Source organism: Cibotium barometz, chromosome 63 (assembly GCF_041138505.1).
Source record: "Cibotium barometz isolate CiBa-2024 chromosome 63, ASM4113850v1, whole genome shotgun sequence".
Classification (NCBI taxonomy): Eukaryota; Viridiplantae; Streptophyta; class Polypodiopsida; order Cyatheales; family Cibotiaceae; genus Cibotium; species Cibotium barometz.
In genome coordinates this window covers 12,764,296-12,784,322 of record NC_141108.1, presented here as the reverse complement: position 1 = coordinate 12,784,322, position 20,027 = coordinate 12,764,296, and the positions used below count along the sequence as shown (strand labels likewise).

Sequence of the window (20,027 nt, the reverse complement as noted above, 5' to 3'; positions counted from 1 at the left end):
TGAGATGGGCATATTTGTACAAGATGTAAAACTTATGAGCATGCAATTTTGCACGTTGAGAGCTTGACATAGATGGGGACATGTGTAAAGGGTCCTAGTTTGTGAAGGGCCTTATTTTCTCAAGCAAAATCATTTAGTATCTTCTAATAACTGGCTTTATCTTTATTTCTCCAATTAAACGATATCAAACTTGGCAAGGCCCACATAATTAATATAAGATCCAAACTTTATGATAAAAGTCAAAGAGCCATAGTGGAGCTTAGGGCAATTTTTTAAAGGCAAATATGTCAAAACTAAGACTCGAACTATAAGCCTACATGCTTAAATCCAACTATGCAAGACCAGCACACACCCCACCCAAAATCTCTGAAACTAAAAATAGTAACTTTACGTTATATAGTGTGCTCTCTCATTTTAATTAATTAATCAGAATCCAAAACTAGAGGCTCCTGTTTTTTTAAGGAGTTTGGTGGTGTTGTTTTAAAAGTTGGGTTAAAATAATTTCATTATTGTTATTAATATTGTTTTTAAACTAGAGGCTCCTATTGGGTTTTACAATAAATGTAATATTACTATGAATAAATGTTGTTTTTTTAAAAAAATTTATAAAGGCGTTGTTGCGTGTTAAAAAAATTGCTATTATTAATCTTACAGGTTGGCCAAGAAAGTTGCGTACTTTCTCATTTTCTTAGGTTGAAGATCAACGATGCAGACGTGACGATCGAAACCAGGTTGGTGCTTCCTGTGTGTTGAATTGCCAATGAGGGATCAAGTATGCTTCTGTTAATCTCGCACAAATTAGGTTACCGGGCAGCATTTACGCCCTGCAATACCACAACGTCCGTTTCTCTTAATCTCCTTAAACATGCACTAATCGCCTGCCTTCGTCGCTTAATCATGGGTATGCTTGCATGATAATGGTGTTCTTTCACCGTTTTGGGCACTTGTTAGGATTAAAAAACTTGTTGGGCAGTCAACTCAACTCTGATGCATTGTCGTACACTTATGTGGGCGATTCACGGGCCTTTACCCACCTTATAAGAAGGCAAACGTGTGTATACATGTGGGCGGACATAATCACATACCAATCATGTTGGGTTCCCATGAAACCCTGCAGTGGGTGTCCATTTGGTCCTCGCCTGCATGCTGCAGTGCTAAGGAAAATTTTCCCTGTATATCCTGGATTTTGGTTTACATTCCGCCCCGCCCCATGACCTGTCATACTCAAACTTTTTCCATTCCCATAGCTATGTAAAGTGCAGATAGTTAGCTTACGCATCGGATAGCCTCCTTTGATGGTGCCCATGTTGCAGTTGAGTTATTCATTCGGTTTTGGCTAGCTTTAGTATTGAGGGCACCTTGCATAAGGGCATCGCAGGATCCATCCGGGGTTACAGGCTTTGATGCACATGAGTCAATTGGCCTTTTGGGGCTCGCCTGAGTCCAGTATATGGACTTTTACATGTCCATTCTTTCATCCAGATTCCATAGTAATATATTGCATAAAGGGACTTGTGGCTCCCAAAAGTACTTGCATATAAACAGGGGCTAAACTCCTTTGAATCATGCTTGGGTTAAATGGCTATCATACTGGGTGCTTGTCCTAGTGGTCAGATTACACCATTGGCTTCAACGTGTAATATGTATGGGTCAGTGTGTTGTGAAATGCATGGTTCCATTGTAATGCATATCACAGCTATGGGCACCATGATGAAAATAGCCTACCGCAAAGGCATTATGAGGGGTGTGCCAAATCTTTGTAAAGGAACATCATTCATGTTTAGAACTAGTTATATATCGAAAATTTTGTGATTACAGTGCATGCTGTACATACTTCTACGGAGAGGTTTATGGAATCCTGATCGTCCTTATTTTTGCAGGTGATAATACGACAAAAAACAACACCCTACATGATATTCCATTGTGAAGTGAGATGTGAGAATTGGCTTTGAAGCGCTTCACATCCGTGGACCTGTATTTGCTCTGATGCCATGATAAGTAACTTTTGAACTACATACAGGACGCTCAGTAAAGCTTGGGTGCAAAGAAGATGACGTACAATCTAGTAAAGGTTTCCAGGACCCCACTAACAGTGTGCCTGCAATGCCCACTTTGCTGCAATTTGGTCCATGAGGCCACCACAATCTCCGAATGCCTTCACACATGTAAGTATTTATGTCCCATCTTAATATGCAATACATGTGTAGATCATAGTATAAGTTCATTCCTTAATGTTGTTAATTACTTGATATTTGAAGCATAATAAACCTACAAAACTGACTGTGACATAGCGGAAGCCTTCATGCCTTAATCACAGCCCTTAAGCAGCCTGTAGGAACCTTAACGCAAAATGTATGAAAGAGAGATAGAGACAGAGACTAGTTCCAGTATATGTAAAATGTACATGAAAAAGGTTACAGGTATGCTTGGCCAATGGCCTTCCAAAATATGACTAATCTATGAGCGATCTCCAAGAGGGAGAGATGAATTATGATTGAATCATGAATATGCCTTATATAGGCTCTTTTGGAGCAAGTCGGCCTGAATAGATGTTGTCAGCCAGAAGAAAAGCCCAAGACTGACGTAAATCATCATAAATTCTACGTTTTCACACATGTGGCTGTCGGGTTGTTGACATGGCACCCCTAGATGCTGGCTGACTGGATATACTGCTGTAAATGCTTGCAGACTGGGTGGTAATGCCCTAAATGCCTAATGCTGCTTGCAAATGTGGGATTAGATGTGAGGTTAGCCATGTCACGCTACATGCACATTGATAGAATGTGCGGCGGAAGAAGGGAAAGTGGAAACACAGGAGAGAGAGTAAGAGAGAAAGATGGAGAGGAAACACAGGTGAGAACCTGCTCTCAATATCATCATCAAAAGGAATACATGTCCCGAGCAAGAGGGGAGAACCTCGTAAGTGAGGGACTGCAGCTAGACAAGCTAGGCAAGCAATGCAAGCAGTGAAATATGAGGGAGGCATGCCGGCTATATATACCTCTACATGATGGCAGCCGACTAGTGATAAATACCTCCACGACTGGGGAAAATCCCAAGACCATAAAATGGGGAATAAATATGGGTAAAATATGAGTGAGGGGTGACCAGCCCCTCTGACTAACATGGTCAGCCCTAGAGGCTAAAATAGGACACCAAATAGGAAGCCAGCAAGTAGGGGATGATGTCTAACACCCCCTCTCAGCACCGGATGCTGAGCAAACTCCAAGAAGCCAGAGACGCCGTCCTCGATCAAAGATGAAAGACTGCAGAAACAGGTACCAAGAAAGCTCCACAAGCAATCTCCTCAGCAACTCAGCTACAAAAGCAACAGAACAAGCTGCCAAGTACATCGTTCCTCTGGAAGAAAACAACCATATAGGCTGCGACGTGCTGCTCCAAATAATGGTTCCAAACCCAAGTGTAAGAACACTCTCCGAAGTCGAATGTCGTGTATCCAGCCTGGAGAAGGTATGAAAAACCTCATAACTAACCAAGATCAGATCCTGTATATATTCAATCTTGGGAGAAGCAAATTGCTCCTCACTGGAACCCTCAAAAGAAATAGAGTCAATCTGCTCCAACTCTGTACCAAGAGTAGCCAAATGCTGTATAAAAGCATCCTCTGAAAAGGTCGGCATCGCAAGATGTAAAGACTCTGTAGAAAATATGGGGTCCATCTGCCCACATGAGTTGCCCAATGCTCTATATAAGTACACGCCACTGAGGTGGGCATCGCAAGATGAAAGGACTCCACATCCCCCTCTGAAAAATGATATCGTCGGACTGGTACAAGCCCAACTTGATTCTGATCCAAATCCAAAAAACTCAGGAAGTACCACTGTGCCCCAGGCACGGTTACCAACCATAGATCCAAAGCATCCCACCGGGTCCAAAAAACCATCCTCCAAAACAACAAGCCATCAGAACTGGCAGGGGGAGGGGCATCCTGAGAAGCATCACAAAGAGAGGGAGAGGTAGACTCCTCACAATGAGGAAGGGAAGCAGGAATATAAACTGCAGTGGCAACAAAGTCCTCAAAAGCATCACGGATAGCAGAAGACTGTTCCAGAAGTAGAACCAGATCCCAAGAATTAGCAAACAGATAAAGGATCCATGTGAAAGGATCACACCACAAAAGGGCAAAACACCCTCCTTGTTCTGCAAATACTGCAAAGAACACAAGCTCGGACAAAATAAACTCTGCTCAGGATGTCTAAAAAGATCACTGCTCTCCTCCAAATAACTGTAAACTCCTGTCAAAGAAGAAAGTCTCCACAGATACAACACAGCTCCTGAAACTGATCCTCAAGTGAAGTAGCTAGAGAAGGGCCCCCTCTGAGTGTAGAAAACTCTTCTGGGAAACACTGCTATCCAGCAAAAAAACACTCCACCGCCAACAACAAAAGGCAAGGAACATGTAGAAACCGGGAAATGTGTAGGCCAGGAACAAAACACATGTATAGATGCTTCAAAATCAGTATAACGCTGACTGAAATTAGAAATTCAAAATCCTCCTCAAGTACCAAACTGCCTCCAAAGCCACAATCCAATCAAGAAACCCCCTCTGCAAGTGATCTGTGTCCACTGGAGAAGAAAACGCAGCCAAACAAGGGCTACAAACCTGAAAATTCAGGCCAACCAGTGTCCACACCTCCTATGAGGAAAAACGCTGAAGAGATAGGTACACCCAAGCCTCAGATTAGCAAATCAGCATCAGAAACTTGTAGAAGAAAAAAAACAGCAAACATGCTGGGGGGGGGTGTATGAATGCCGAGAACTGCTGAAAACTGCTGTAGACAGCCACCTGAAGAAAAACGCAACAACCTATGTGCTGCTGCCCTTGTTGAAAACGCAAAAAACGCAGGTCTGTCCAGGGGCGAAAAAAACGCAGATATGAAGAGGTATAGGAGGGAGCATCCAACGCTGAAAATCACCGGCGCTCTGATACCATGATAGAATGTGCAGCGGAAGAAGGGAAAGTGGAAACACAGGAGAGAGAGTGAGAGAGAAAGATGGAGAGGAAACACAAGTGAGAACCTGCTCTCAATATCATCATCAAAAGGAATACATGTCCCGAGCAAGAGGGGAGAACCTCGTAAGTGAGGGACAGCTAGACAAGCTAGGCAAGCAATGCAAGCAGTAAAATATGAGGGAGGCATGCCGGCTATATATACCTCTACATGAAGGCAGCCGACTAGTGATAAATACCTCCACAACTGGGGAAAATCTCAAGACCATAAAATGGGGAATAAATATGGGTAAAATATGAGTGAGGGGTGACCAGCCCCTCTGACTAACATGGTCAGCCCTAGAGGCTAAAATAGGACACCAAATAGGAAGCCAGATATGTCTAACACACATGACCGCTGAGCTTGATGAGTGACAGGAATCCAAATTTCACTATCTTTTGACTTTGGATGATGTATGCCATCATCCTTTGACTGCGCTGGGACTCCAACTTGTTATACTTCTTCCGTTGGTCTTCTTCAACCAATTGTTGTACCGAATAATCCATGGGAAAGTATTACCATGGATTTCACCTCGTTTTTGAGAAAGAAATTCTTGAATTACATTATGACACATTCATTCTACACAAGAAGACAACTCCAGCTTTAAATGTAGCCGTTTTGTATCTGATATACATGCAAACATGCATGTACTACTTGGATCCATAGTTTTTGTTGGTCTTCTTCAACCACTTGCCGTACCTAATAATCCGTTGGAAGGTATTACCATGGATTTTATCACCTTCGCTCGTCACATTCATTCCACGCAAGAAGACAACTCTAGCTTTAAATGTAGCCATTTTGCATCTGATATGCATGCAAATATTCACGTACTATTTGGATCCATAGTATTTGATGGGATCCTACATTCAAATGAGGAGTAAATCAGATCTTTAAAGAGGAGTAAATCACATTGCATCCTTTGCTGAATTTGTCTACACTTCCTGCCATACTGTTATCAGAGTGACTCCTTTCGAGCTGCCTAATGACTTGTAACAGCATGGCATAAGGCATTGATAGATCACCTTATGCAAGATGTGATTCTCCAAGCTAGAGATCACATGATAAAAGTGCAACAGCATTACAGTGAGCCTGATTAAGGCAAAACTATTCTTTTCTATGATGCACTTCATTGGTATAAGAAAACATAGCACTTATGATGATTACATCAGTCATGGGCTTTTCTTCTGGCCAACAACATTTATTCAGGCTGACTTGCTCCAAAAGAGCCTATATAAGGCATATTCATAATTCATCTCTCTCCCTCTTGGAGATTGGTCATATTTTGGAAAGCCAATGGCCAAGCATATCGGTAACCTTTTTCATGTACATTTTACATATATTGGAAAACCGGTGTCTCTCTCTCTCTCTCTCTCTCTCTCTCTCTCTCATGCGTTCTGCGTTAAGGTTCCTATAGGGTGCTTAAGGGCTGCGATTAAGGCATGAAGTCTTCGGCTATGTCACATTGGTATCAAAGTATGTTAGGCAGCCACATCACAAGCATTGCAGGTCCCAATAATATATATCAGAATATTCGAAGTTCCCATACCCCGGACTAGTAGTCCTTCCTATATGCCAGACTAGTACCTGCACATGCCACACCCACCCTACCTTCATCCCGATAGCACCTAGGGGCGTCATACTTGCACCTTGAGGGCATTTTCATGGTTCTCAAGGGCATTATAATTTGTCGTAAGGGGTGTATAGATCCAAGCAAGGTAAATGCAAGCATTTAAGAAGCATTAGGAAGGTCAGGCATGCATTAGGTGAATCCTTAGCATTTAGCCCATGCAAGTTCCTCGGATTGGCCCAAGGTCCCCCCTAGTTATCACCTTTCACCATCCGTAGGCACCTGCCCATAGGTGTTTTTTTATCCACTTGTAGGCGATGTTGCCTCAGGAAGCACCTTGTGGGGTTTTGAATCTAGGACCTCATGGTCCTAGACAAACACCTTTACCACTTGAGCTATCACCTCATTGACAACTTGTCTACTAGCTTTCATATGTGCAAGAGAAGTAAGTTGTGTCTTGACAATATCTTGTTGACACTTGTAGGTCTTGTCACTTGTGAATACTACCATCAGATTGAGGATGATCTGAGGAACTCAAATTCAAAGTTGTTTCCAACTTCTCAAAAACAAGTTTCCAAAAATCACTCGTAAACCCTATCACTGACTATGTCCTGCGGCGGTAACCCGTACAGTCTAAACAATTGCTCGATAAACTGCCGTGCTAATTGCGTAGTTGTTATAGTCTTCCGGGTCGGTAAAAATCTAGCCATTTTTGTCAAGCGATCTACCACAACCCAAATAGAATCGTGGCCGTGATGTGTTCTTGGCAATCCGGTAATAAAATCCATGGAAATACTTTCCCATTTATTACCTGAGATTTGCAAAGGATGCAACAACCCAGCCTGTCTAAAGCGTTCAGCTTTATTTGCCTGACAAATTTGACACTTGAGATCATAATCTTCTACATACCCTTTCATCTTTGGCCAATAAAAAGTGTGTTTCACTAATGATAGTGTCCTGTGTATCCCAAGGTGTCTAGCAAAAGGGGCGTCGTGACACTCCTTAAGAATCTTGGACCTAATGTCCGGGATCTGTGGTACACAAATTTTGTCATTACGGAATAGTAAACCATTCCGAATCATCCACTGGCCTCCTGCAGCCTGAATGGTAGACTGCTCAGTCATCGAGTCTTGGTCAATCAATGAGCTCCCGTCCTGGATCTTCTGCCAAAATGGACCAAAATAACTATCAGTCCTGCAAAGTCCTCTCAATGACTGAAATAAGTCAGTAGAAATCTCGGTGAACGACAAAGTATTCACCTCTCTAATCCGACTAAGCGCATCTGCAATACTATTCATGGACCCTTTCCGATAACGGATCTCAAAATCAAAATCTTGCATTAACTCTGCCCAACGAGCTTTCCTTCCTCTCAAATCATCCGCATCACACACATACTTGATTGACTGATGATCAGTCAATACCACAAACTTGGAGCCATTTAAATAATGTCTCCAAACCTTGAGAGCATGAATCACAGCATAAAGCTCCTTCTCAAGGGTTGGCCAACGAGATTGAGTGTCGTCTAGCTTTTTACTTTCAAAAGCAACTGGTCTACCATCTTGAAATAGAGCAGCCCTGATAGCATAGTCACTGGCATCAGTTTCAAGAACATAAGGCCGACTAGGATCAGGTAATGCTAAGATAGGTGCTTCCTTGACTTTATCTTTCAAAAGTCTGAAGGCCATATCCAAATCGTTATTCCAAGTGATAGGCTGATTTGACTTACGTCCACGACCTTTCAATAAGTCGGTCATCGGTAGTGTGAGCTGAGAGTACTCCCGTACAGATTTCCGAAGAAAAACAACAAAACCGAGAAAAGAACGAAGTTGTTTCACTGTTCGTGGTATAGGCCAGTCCAGAACCTTCTGAACTCGGTCATAGTCAATGCTCAATCCATCTCTAGTGATCTTGTGTCCCAAGTAAATGATGTCGGTCATAAAGAACTCACATTTACTTAACTTAGCATATAGTCGATTCTGTCTTAAAATAGATAAGACAATCGTGAGGTGTCTGACATGATTCCCAAGAGTACGACTATATATCAAAATATCATCCAGGAACACCACCACAAATTTCCCTAAATGTTCACGAAAAAGATCGTTCATCATTTGCTGGAAAGTGGCTGGAGCATTGGTTAACCCAAAAGGTAATACGAGAAACTCGTAATGGCCATACCTAGTCCGAAAGGCGGTTCTTTCGACATGCCTTTCATGAATACGTATCTGGTGATAGCCAGTACGTAAATCTATCTTCGTGAAATATTTTGCTCTTGCTAACCGGTCAATCAGGTCATCTGATCTAGGGAGAGGATAACGGTTCTTAATGGTCAGCTTGTTCAATCTCTTGTAATCTATACACATTCTCCAGGTGTTGTCCTTCTTTCTTCTAAGCAACACAGGTGCACCCCAAGGTGATTTACTTGGACGGATCTGACCTATCCTCAAATAATCTTCTAGTTGTTTAGCCAACTCATCTTCCTCGGCTTGGCTCATCCTATAAGGTGGAATACTGACAGGATGAGCACCAGGGATCAAGTCAATACGATGATCTTCTGCCCGTTCAGGTGGTAAACCCGATGGCAGTTCCTTAGGAAATACATCTTGAAACGAATCAAGTATCTTCTGTAATTCTTTGCTTTCAAACACACTTAATTCATTTACATCCATGGAAGGGATGAGAAAGGAAGAAAGTGGAATCAATACACAATGGAAAGCGGTATACAAAGAAGAATCCATTATATTTCCAAAATCAATTGTATTTACAAGAGGTCCCTGAGAGGGATGAATACAATCACCTAAAATACTATACTTGGTGTCCCTATGCTGAAAAGAAAAAACATGACTAGACCAATCTATCTGGACTTCAAGAGTCTTAAACCACTCAATGCCTAATAACAAGTCTACATTCTCTAGGTGCATTACATAGCATTCCAGAGTGTCTTTGTAGTCATGAATTTGGATTGGAAGCATCTCCACCTTGCGATCCCTTCCCGCAGGTAGACGTACCTCATAGGTATGGTCGCTGAGTGTCGTATCAAGACTCAATTTCTGCACAAGTTTGTAGTTAACAAAGTTATGTGAACTGCCAGGGTCTAAAAGAATGTGAATTTTATGGCCATTCACTTCTCCATAAACTCGGAGAAGATCATGCAAGCCAAATACTTTAGAATTGAACAGACAATCAGAACAAGTACTAGAGCGAGAAAGTACAGTAATTGACGTACCTGTCAAAGACAACTGGTTAGCTACCTTTGGCTTGGGTCCTGCGTTTGTCTTGGTACCCTTTTGCTTTGGGCACTCGTTACGCATGTGTCCTTTTTCTTCGCAGATAAAACAACGTCCTTCCTTCTTGAGCTTTAAAGCCCTAAGGAGTCGTTTCTTCTTCGTTGGTGTCGAATTGGAACTCTTCGAAGGTTGGTCCGAAGACTTTCCTTCTGTCGAGTTAGCCATAGATGCGGAGAACTTTCTTTTATGCTTGTTCCCCTGCTCGGTAACGGGTTTTGACTTGGAAGAGACCATTGTATTATCATAGATACGAGCTGAATGAATGGCCTCGTCCAATGTTTTGCATTTGTTATTGTTTACCTGTAAACGGTATGAGTCTGGTAAACCAGCTACGAAAAACCCCAAAAGAGTAGTGGGATCCATCTTTGTAGCTTTCATCTGCAAGTCACGAAACTTCTGGAGGTAGACCTCATAAGTGAGGTGCTGCGAGGTCATGGTCAAAGCTGAAAACCGGGCAACAACATCATAATCATCCTCTTTCTTGGGGAATTCTTTCTTGAAGACGTCTTCAAATTGTGCCCAAGTCGTTGGCTTAGGGTTGAGTTCCTTCCACCAAAGCAAAGCTTTGCCAGACAGGAAACCTGCTGCTAACTGGATCTTCTTTCCATCATCATATGGATGAAACTGAAAGTGAACTTGCTACTTATGTAGCCACGTGTCCACGATCTCCTTGGTTCGTTGCTTTTGCTCGCCCCCGAACGGTTCCGGAGTAATGTTGGGGCCTAAAGCTGAAGCCAAGGTATCCATGTCCAAGAAAGTAGAGAGGGTAGTGGTCAAGAGAGCGATGGAGTTCTGCAAAGCTTGCATCTGGGCTGCGATTTGTGCCTGACGTTCCAATGAAGAAGCTTCAAGAGCTACTTTGAACTCTTGGAAATCTGATTTTGACACAAAATCGTCAAAAAGATCGGCATGGGTACCTTCCGTAGCCGGCAAGCCTTCGCGTTCCACAAGGGGCTCCAACTCCGATTCTTGGGTCGACATCGTGAAGAGGGTACGTGGAGAAAAAATTCGATCTTGCACAATGAAAGTGCAAGGGAACTTGAGAGCTTGAGAGCTTGAAAACTTGAGAGATGTGTGGCAAGAAGCCCACTTAAGGGGTTTATAAAGATAGCCGCAAAAGCTAAAAATCTCCAAAAGCTACGCTTAGCTTTTGCTTTGCTTTTGTGTTTTTTTTTTCTTGAATATATATATATATATATATATATATATATATATATATATGGATATATATATTCTATATTCTAAAAAAAAAAATAAACACTTTGAAACCTTGGAGGAGGGGTCTTTTAAAACTTTTAAAAAAAAAATTTAAACTCAAAAAAGCGAAAGCCTATGAAAAAAAAACGTGTGCTTTCACCTTTTTTTTTTCCTCCAGGATTAGCCGCCGGCGTGCTGGCTGCCGTCGCTGGAACTGCCTGTGCTTGCTGTCCAACGTTTGCGCCATCCTCTCATAGGCCTGGCCATGAGGCCACGTGGGCCTGGGCTGGCTACGCAGGACTGGCCTGGGCGCTGCCTGGCTGGCTACGCTGCCTGGCCTGGCTGGGGTACCTGCCCGCCTAGCGTAGGTGTTGCCTGGGGTGGCTGCGCAGGCCTGGCCGCCTGACTTGGCATGGCTGGCTACGCAGGACTGGCCTGGGCGCTGCCTGGCTGGCTACGCTGCCTAGCCACAAGGCCACGTGGCCTGGGCGCCCGCCATGCCTGGCCTGGGTGCCGGCCTGGCCTAGCCTTAGGCGCCTTCAGCCGCCGGTAGCCACCGCCTGCAAACTTGCCAACGCACAAACCCGTCAGCCGCCAGTGCCTCCGTCTCACAACCGCTCTCTCTCTCAAACATTCAACAAAAAGCAACGGGCTTTTTTCTGGTTTCTCTCCCGACTTGCTCATGCGTACGACTGCACAAACGACTCTCCTCTTCCTTGCAAAGCAAGCGACCCTTCTAAAACTACCATCTCCCATCAACATGGGTCTCTTTGATGAAGAAAAAACACATACTATTCTGAAAACAGCAATATGCACAGAAAAAACAGCAAGCTTTTTAACACATACCTTTCTTCGACCTCATCTTCTCTACCTACCGACTTGCTCGTTCACGAGGTATGCTATGATACCACTGTCAAATCCCCACGGATCCCCTCGTGATCGATCTTGGTTCGAGACTCGAATCCTGCAAACAAACGAACAAACAAACAAGGGGGTGCAGGCCTGACTCACCTACCAACCATGACAGCTGTGGGCAAGCCCACAGTCTTGGCTGTCCCCACCGAGCCACGAGCTGAGCTAACTAGGATGACGTACCGACCAATCTCCTCCTCGCGACGTCCCATACCGCCGCGAAGCTGCCCTCGCGGGCCTCGAGACTGCTGTCGGCCTTGGCTGCGTAAAGCAGGTGCACGTCTGCACTAGATCCAGGCTCCAAGACCATAGAGCTCTCACAAACTCGCGAGACTCTCTATATCCCAATAACTAACCTTGGCCACCCTTTTATAGGCTCTTGGCCGGTCATCGGGCATCCACACTTGGGCGCCCGCCCGTCCATACTTGGGTGCCCGTCCGTTAGTATATCCCTGACTCAGCTCGTCAATCAGCCTGCCTAGTTTCAAGCTTCCCCAAGCCTCGAAACTAGTCTTGCGTGCGTGTAGCACACGGTAGATACACACTGTGCACATGACATTTGCTGCTTGCCGGGGCTTGCACCCATGGACTGCGAATCTTGGGAAAATGCAAAGCTCCCAAGTCCTCCATATTGTTGTCCATCTCCCAAGTGTACATCTTCCCCATGTCTACTGAAGTAAGATGCATCAATTGCCGATTTCTTTTGTGCACATGCTTTCTCCTCTTCACTTGGGTACTTTGCCAAAAGCGCTCTACGCATTTTAGGTGTTGTCCCTGGGCATTTGTTCACTTGTGCTTTTTCATTGTTTACATGGCATAGATATGCTCTCACACGGTTTGCTCCTCCTGACTTCTCTTTGTTACATTGCTTGCATTTCCATCGTGTTGCACCTCCCTTAGATGAATACCTTTCTAGCCTTTCAACCTGGTCCCACCAAGTAGCATTTGAAGCCGATCGCTTTGAACCCAAGTAAGCCATGATTTCTGCAAATTCGGGCAAAGATAGTAACATAGGTAATTTTTAAAACACCAAAAGTTCAAACAGAGAAAGAGAGAGAGAAGAAAGAGAAAAGCTTGCTGCCTTGCCTTGTAAAGATGTAAACTGTTGTACTTGAGTCTTGATCACTCTGTTGCACAGGGCCTAGACAGGTTGCACTGTTGCTGCTTCCAGGCTGGTACCAAGCACAGTGTTGAGTGTACTATTGTTGTGGACTTGTAGACTGTAGTAGAATGTAGTGTACAGTCACCAGTGTACACTGTACACGGCAAGGGCTGGGGACCTGGAGGCTTGGGCGACTCAGGACTGCTGGCTGGCAGTTGCAGCAGGCTGTAGGTCGGCTAGATGTACTACCTGGTACAGAACAGTACGGGCAGGCAGGCAGGTGACAACAGTATAGGGCCATGGGTGACAGTCAGTTTGGCGACAACAGTACGGGCGTCGGGCAGGCTGTAGGTCGGGGACAACAGTACGGGCATTGGGCAGTACTTTTCTCTTTAAAAAAAAAATAATCCACGTCATCGTTTCCACTTGGGGGAACGGCAGCCCCCCGTTCCATCTCGCGTTCCACCGGCGTTCCACTAGCGTTCCTTGGCGTTCCACGAGTTCCGCCACCTGGTCGTTCGTGACCCCCGTTTCCATCGTTCCCTTCATGCTGGCCATGGCTCCTGTGCAAAAGAGTCCATGATCCTTCGCATGCTGCAGAAACCACGAGATACGCAATCTTGCCTCCCAAAGAGTCATCTGCAAACACGAGCTCAACAGCCTCATTAGGAAGCTCCCGTTCAATCTGGTATCCATCAACCAAATCAATGAACTGTTTTGCTTCCGAGTCAAAGAGGCATCACATTGCTCACAAGGATCAACACCTGTTACGATGGGAAGCCAAGTCTTGGAAACCTGCTGAAGACCACGCAAGGCCTTCTGAAACCTGTCAACCACCCCCTCTGAATCCGGAACCACAAAGCCTGGAGAATCCACCTCCTTTTGCAAGTAATCAACTGCCACCTGCCTGGCTTTCCAAGAGGTCTTCGTGGAAAGAACATCCTCATCTACATGAGTTTCTTTGTCCCGAATACTACGAGACATCAGAGCATAGGTTACCTGTAAAGTTTCCTCTGACTAACGTTTCATCAGTACTGGAAAGTTCCTGCCAACTGTTGCCATCAACTGGCAAGCTATCCACCATCTGGTCCGGGAAAGCCTGCACTTGCAGCGTATCCGCACTTAAGTGGCCATTACCAGACTGCCACTCATCATAAAACTGAGGACGTGGGGGAGAGAGTGCTGAAAGCTTGTAAACTCCATTCTCCACTCCGCCTTCCCAAACCACCTGGCCTGTTGCCTTGTCCCGGAGAGCAACAAAATGCTCATCAAACTCCACCTATACGCCAGTCTTGCAAATCTGATGCACTGACAAGAGATGAAAACCAAGTGACGGAACCATAGTTGTCTGCGAAACTAGTCCCGCTCATGAGGTACGTAAAAAACGGTTCGGTACGAAGCTATGCCAGCGAAACTATTTTTATTTTAATGGCCGTTTTTTTTTTGGTGACTTTTTTTATGCCCATTTTTTTTCTTCCTGTTTTGTTTTATTGTTTTTTATGGCCGTTTGGGCAATGGGGGCTTTCCACCTTGCCACCTTTTCCTTTCTTGGACACGCTTTTGGGCCCTTCGGACACTTTGGATTGGTCTACTCAGATTGACAAGAACTCGTATTTTCATCAGTCTTTGTGCCAATCTCTTTATGATTGCCATAGATGGATCAACTGCAGTCAGACTTATTTTTCCTCACCTCTGTGGGCTTCTTCTCTTGTTGTACAGTGAAGCAATAGAACACTGCTTTTTATGACAGCAAAAAGCATGGGCGTGTGCATGTGCGTGTGTGTTCTCTTCCTTTATCATGTGATAGACACTTAGTTTGATGGTTTATCTATGAAGATTTGACAACTACGGTGACATATCTTTATGCATGAACCTGCAACGCCACAGTTGACTATGTGCGGATTGGGGTGGGATGCAATACGCTTAGCACAAAAATGGGCTGGGTAGGACTCATCATAATCCGCCATGCTGCATGCACGAGATAGTAAAGGTTCTAAGGCTTACGTACGTGAAGCAAACACACATCATTAAAGTGGAACCGTCTGCTCTTGCAGTTTGCAAGGACTGCATATATCAGCAGTTAGGTGATGGAGAGAGTGACTGCTGCCCGATTTGCAACGTCAACCTCGGCTGCTCACCTCTGGAGAAATTGAGGTAAGGATTGTAACTTATGTTTCTTGGTTGTATTCAAACCTATATTCAAGAGTATTGCACGCATGATATCTTGTTAGATTTGAATGATGCAGGGTGGACCGTCAACTCGATGATGTGTGCGCCAAGATATTCCCTGCTAAGATGAAGAAGAGAAAAATGATCGACGATAGTGTGGGCCATGATGCACCTGTGCCTGTCAGAAGAAAAGAGAGATCACTCTCATCTCTTGGCATAGGAGTGCCTTCTATAGCAAACCCAGGCTTTGTCAATCGCAAGACAAAATCTGTGTCGAGACGACCCTCCATGGCCACCAGGGATACAGGTCCAGATAGCGAATCTGAGGAAAGGAAATCAGATATTGTGAAGTCGGGGGTGGACTCGGAAAATGAAGGCACCAAAAGGGGCGATGCTCCAGATACTGGCAGCTCAGATGGTGTCATTTTGGAAGATAATGAAGAGTGTCTTAATCCTGTTAAGAAAGAATTTTCTGATGAAGAGAGAGAGATAAATGAGGTCAAACTAGTACGTAAGATAGAGCAGCTTGCTTCATCCAGAAAGGATATGCTATTAGCACAAGAACAACCAAGGGGGCGAGACCTGGGCAATGCCAGAAAAGGATGGACTAGGCTTGGCATGCATGTTGTTGAGAAATCAAAGGTTTCTGCTACCGCAAGTCTCCAGGCTGAAGGAGCCAGTTTATCAGATGAGCACAGAAAACCATCTGATGAGCATAATAGAATAGAGACTTATAATGCTGAAGACCGGAAGCTGCCGACTGCATTTTCGGTGGTGAGGGGGAGAACAGGCAAAGGCATGAAAAGGAGGTCTGCACTTGCACAGCTCGCCGAAATCGCAGTTGGTGAGGCAGTCGAGGGATCCAATCCCTCGAAACCTCATGTTCCTAGAGCACCACGAGGAAGAGGAGTCCTTGAAAACCCGAAATTTTCTGCTGCAGGCAACAACTTGAATCGGCATCCGCAAGAGAAGATTCCACCAACTGCTGCCACCCTTCCGCTTCATGCCGGTCTTCCACCCTTATTTAAGTCTTCTACTTCCATAGATAAAGTGCATGTTGCTAGACAATTGAGTTCACATAGAAGAATGCCTGTAAATAACATGGCTGCATTCACAAAACAGAAGAAACAAAATGCGGGTTTTTGGTTTGTTCTTCAAGCTGCAGATAATCAGTAAGTGAACCCCCATCACATGCTTTATTCATTTATTAGGAGAATTCTTGCTTTGCCCTATCAGATAATTCAACACTGTTGTGTCTTCAGCTGCTGGTCCACCTTGCTGCTGCCACCTTGTTGCTTACAGCCTTGCGATGCAGCTGAGCGGCACAGTTTCATCCCAATTCCTGACACTGCTAGCACTGCCTGTTGCAAGCCCCACCCCATGCTAAGCCGCTATCTGTGCCTCTTATGCCACTGCTAGGTGGGTGCTGCCTCCCACATGCCTATCCTAAGCACCAATTCTACTACAACTCTGTTTGCACTGCCACCCTTCCTTGGCATGCCACCTCTCCCATGCTTGCTGCTTCCCATGTTTTCTACCACATTTCATAGAAACACTAGTCTTATTTAAGTTTGATGTGCAGGATAGAGAAGTAGGTACCAGTCTTATTTGAGTTTGATGTGCAGGATGGGGACTAATGCTCTTCCTCAAATAGCCACTCGCTATCTCCGGGTCAAGTAAGAACTATTATACTGGTCTTTTTTTTCCTTCCAAAAGGAGATCCTTCATTAGTCATAAAAGAGAAATGTCCAGAGAAAAGCAAACGAACAAAACTAGGAGTCCCATAGGGGAGCCTGCTCTATGTACATCCCTCCAAAGAGGAAAAAATAAAGAACAAAAGTGGGCTTCCTCTTCGACTGGCTGCTCTTGGAGGGAGACTACATCGGGGGGAGGGGGAGGGAAAAGCCACACTGCCAAGACTTTTATACTGGTCTAAGTATGTTAAGATATTTAATTTTATATGAACCCTGTAGGCTGTACTGTAAAGGTAGCAAGATAAAATTGGGTGCAAGCACGTTTTCTGTGACCATGACAAGGAGCTAGGATAGGATTTATCGTGATGCTCAAGAGTCGTGTGTTTTTTGCAGAGACGGTAAGCTGCCAATTTCTATTGTGAAGAAGTACCTCGCGAAGAAGCTCCACTTGAAGAGCGAGAACGAGGTAAGTTGCCCGCTTTGAGCATCTTAGAAAGGTAGAACGAAGGATGATTTTATGTATTATTGATGATGGTTTGTTGACCAGTGTTAGACACAAGATAGTACCTTGTTTGCCATCTACCCTTCTTATTTAGGTGTCTTCAATCCACAGCCAACATGATGGTCATGTTTGCCTTCTGATGACCTTAACCTATTTCTTTTCAATGCACATTTGACCCACGATGGGCGTCTTTTGCCCTTTAGGGGCTTTACATACTACCCCCGAAGTTTGTGGAAGGGGAGTCTCCCATGTCCATATCCCTGCCCCCGTATTTTTAGGAGAAAATTCTGGTTTTCCTAGATGCAGTGTGTAAAGGGCCTTAATCATACGAAATACTTTTGCCAAAAGGGGATTTCTGTTTTTTCAACCTTTTTCTAGGTGGAAATCACTTGCAGAGGTCAGCCAGTGGTTCCGAATTTACCTCTTGATAGTGCTCGAGGCATTTGGTTTACCACCATGCCTTCCTCATCTATGATGTGTTCAATGAAGGAAGAATATGTTGCATCCTATGGATGCAGGAGAGAAAGCTACAACTGTGCAGAGGATTACATGATGGTTCTGACATATGGATGGCATCGAAGGCCTATGTAGTTGGTGGTCATTGAATTCTGAATCTGTGCTGCTGTTCAGAGCTAATCCATTAATGAAAGTGAGCTTAAGATAAGTGAGAAAAGACCATGGTAGTTTGTACAGTTGTAATCATGTTTGAAGTGAGAATCTAAAAGCAACATTAAGGCCCCTTACACATAAAGCCTAGATTTAAGGACAGTTGGGTGGGGGCTTCGATCCCCCATCGGTCTAGATGGACCCTCCTCTGGTGGTGGTGGTTATGTGTAAGGACCCTAATCATGTGGCTGCCATAAAGTCCTATTTCTAATTGGGGCTTTCCCCTTCAAGAAATTCCCCTAAAAGTTAAAGACTCTTACCAAGGGGGCGTGTTACACTACTTGAGCATTGAACAAGTGTTTGTATTGATTGCCATTTGATGGATTGATATTGAATTTTTATTAGCACCACCTACTGGCAAAGCCTGTATATAGTTCAGTGTCATTCATTTTCATGCACTATGAGTTGTCAATTGGGAAAGAAAATAGTATATGCTATCTGGCCTTTTGTGTTACCATGAGGTTTGGAGCTACAATGTATTTGTGCACATACAAAAAAGCTTACATGCAGAGTCGCATCTTGGGGACAGTCGATCTAAATGCATAGGATGGAGGTTTTAGGAGGGTTCACATGAGTGTACACATCAGTATCTTAATGTCAATAAGAATATCTACACCTATATGTAGCATCTACAACCACATACATTCATAAGTTGGTAAGAGCAAAAGCCATTCTTGGGATTTGTGTTTTAGCATTTGGGGGCGGGGGGGCTTGCACATTGTACTAGATCTACATCTTGAGCTATTAATTGTAGTAGATAGCTCGAGTGCTATCATAGACAAATAGCAATTTGTAAAATAAATAACTAATATATGAAGTGTGTAACTCACAAATGCAACATAATGGTGACAATGCCATAAGGCCCAATCTATTTATACAAGTGGAGAAGAAATGAAATTGATGACACCAAGAAAGATATTTTACATATGTGGGAGGTGCAAATCAACAATGATGTAGCATATCAATTGAGCCATTTATTCTTAGTGTAAGAACACAAAATATATGCTATTGCACTAAGGTTTCAATTTTAAATAAAAAAAATTTACATAACATAAGGACCTCAAGAAAGTAAGTCCACAGCTTTACCATTCTTCACTTTCAACATGCCTTTAATGGAGTGATAAAGTTTTGTATTTACTCCTTGGGGTTGCTAGATAGATAGGATTTTATTGGAAAGTTTCCCACGTGACAATTTTGGCGTAGAGGTAGAGTGGAGCCCTATTCTCTAAGCCTATACATCTGGGGAGCTATCCTTTGGCTTCTTTCTTTGTTTTTCTCTAACCGCATATTGAATTACTCCAGTGCGGCAATCTATGATTTACCCACGCCCGTACTCTTCAATAGTGGAAAGAGTTAGTTGTATGTGTGATTGGTGTGTTTTTTGCTCTCTTTTTAGCATAAGAGAATGTCTTTTAGCTTAATTTTTGGTTTGTACTTTTCTTTTTGGTGATCATATAGCATAGCATGAACATCACTTTTTTGTTTTCATATCGTATAGCATGTATGTAGAAAGTTTCAGGCTCAATTAAATAGATTAATCTTTCAAAATTATAAAAGAACTCTTGAATTTAACTAAAAACACTTTAATGGACTGGTTTTCTAGATTAGAAAGGTGATTAGTGAATTTCAAGAGTTGGAAAAAAAATTAAAGAAAAATGTCAGTGGCACTTGCTGGAGTGGCTTAGCTCATTACGACCTACCCTAACCAAGAGGTCATGGATTTGAGTCTTGATATTGTAGGGTAGTGTGTGTGAGTGGTGTAGTTCTAGCTCGGTTACATCCCCTCGAAAGGGGGATTTCGATAAAAAAAATAAAAAAAAATGAGCTTTCAATGCTAAAGTGATGAGTTATATTGATTAGATTTTGGTACTCTTGTAATAATTTAATCACAATGATTAATTTAAACTATGAATTTGAGCTCT

At 43.7% G+C, this 20,027-nt stretch overlaps 1 protein-coding gene across 2 annotated transcripts; it reads left to right on the top strand.

Moving 5' to 3' along the window:
* Window positions 1–635: 635 nt before the first annotated feature.
* On the top strand, window positions 636–18,455 carry LOC147603707 (E3 ubiquitin protein ligase DRIP2-like). Of its 2 annotated transcripts, XM_086795958.1 has the most exons (8): window positions 636–731; window positions 1,881–1,935; window positions 2,021–2,165; window positions 15,129–15,228; window positions 15,321–16,415; window positions 16,869–16,919; window positions 17,331–17,403; window positions 17,818–18,455. In XM_086795958.1, the coding sequence occupies exons 3-8, from the start codon at window positions 2,051–2,053 to the stop codon at window positions 18,028–18,030; spliced, it is 1,647 nt and encodes a 548-aa protein (XP_086652084.1). In that variant the 5' UTR covers window positions 636–731; window positions 1,881–1,935; window positions 2,021–2,050; the 3' UTR covers window positions 18,031–18,455. The 2 variants fall into 2 exon arrangements, with proteins under 2 accessions (XP_086652084.1, XP_086652083.1); XM_086795957.1 differs by having other exon boundaries at window positions 1,881–2,165.
* The last annotated feature ends 1,572 nt before the right edge of the window (window positions 18,456–20,027 follow it).

Bases quoted from the DNA above. Each gene is read 5' to 3' on its own strand.
- LOC147603707 (XM_086795958.1), top strand. From the start codon at position 2,051: ATGACGTACAATCTAGTAAAGGTTTCCAGGACCCCACTAACAGTGTGC. The intron at 2,166-15,128 runs GTAAGTATTTAT...CTGCTCTTGCAG, and splicing joins CTCCGAATGCCTTCACACAT to TTTGCAAGGACTGCATATAT. The intron at 15,229-15,320 runs GTAAGGATTGTA...TGAATGATGCAG, and splicing joins TCACCTCTGGAGAAATTGAG to GGTGGACCGTCAACTCGATG.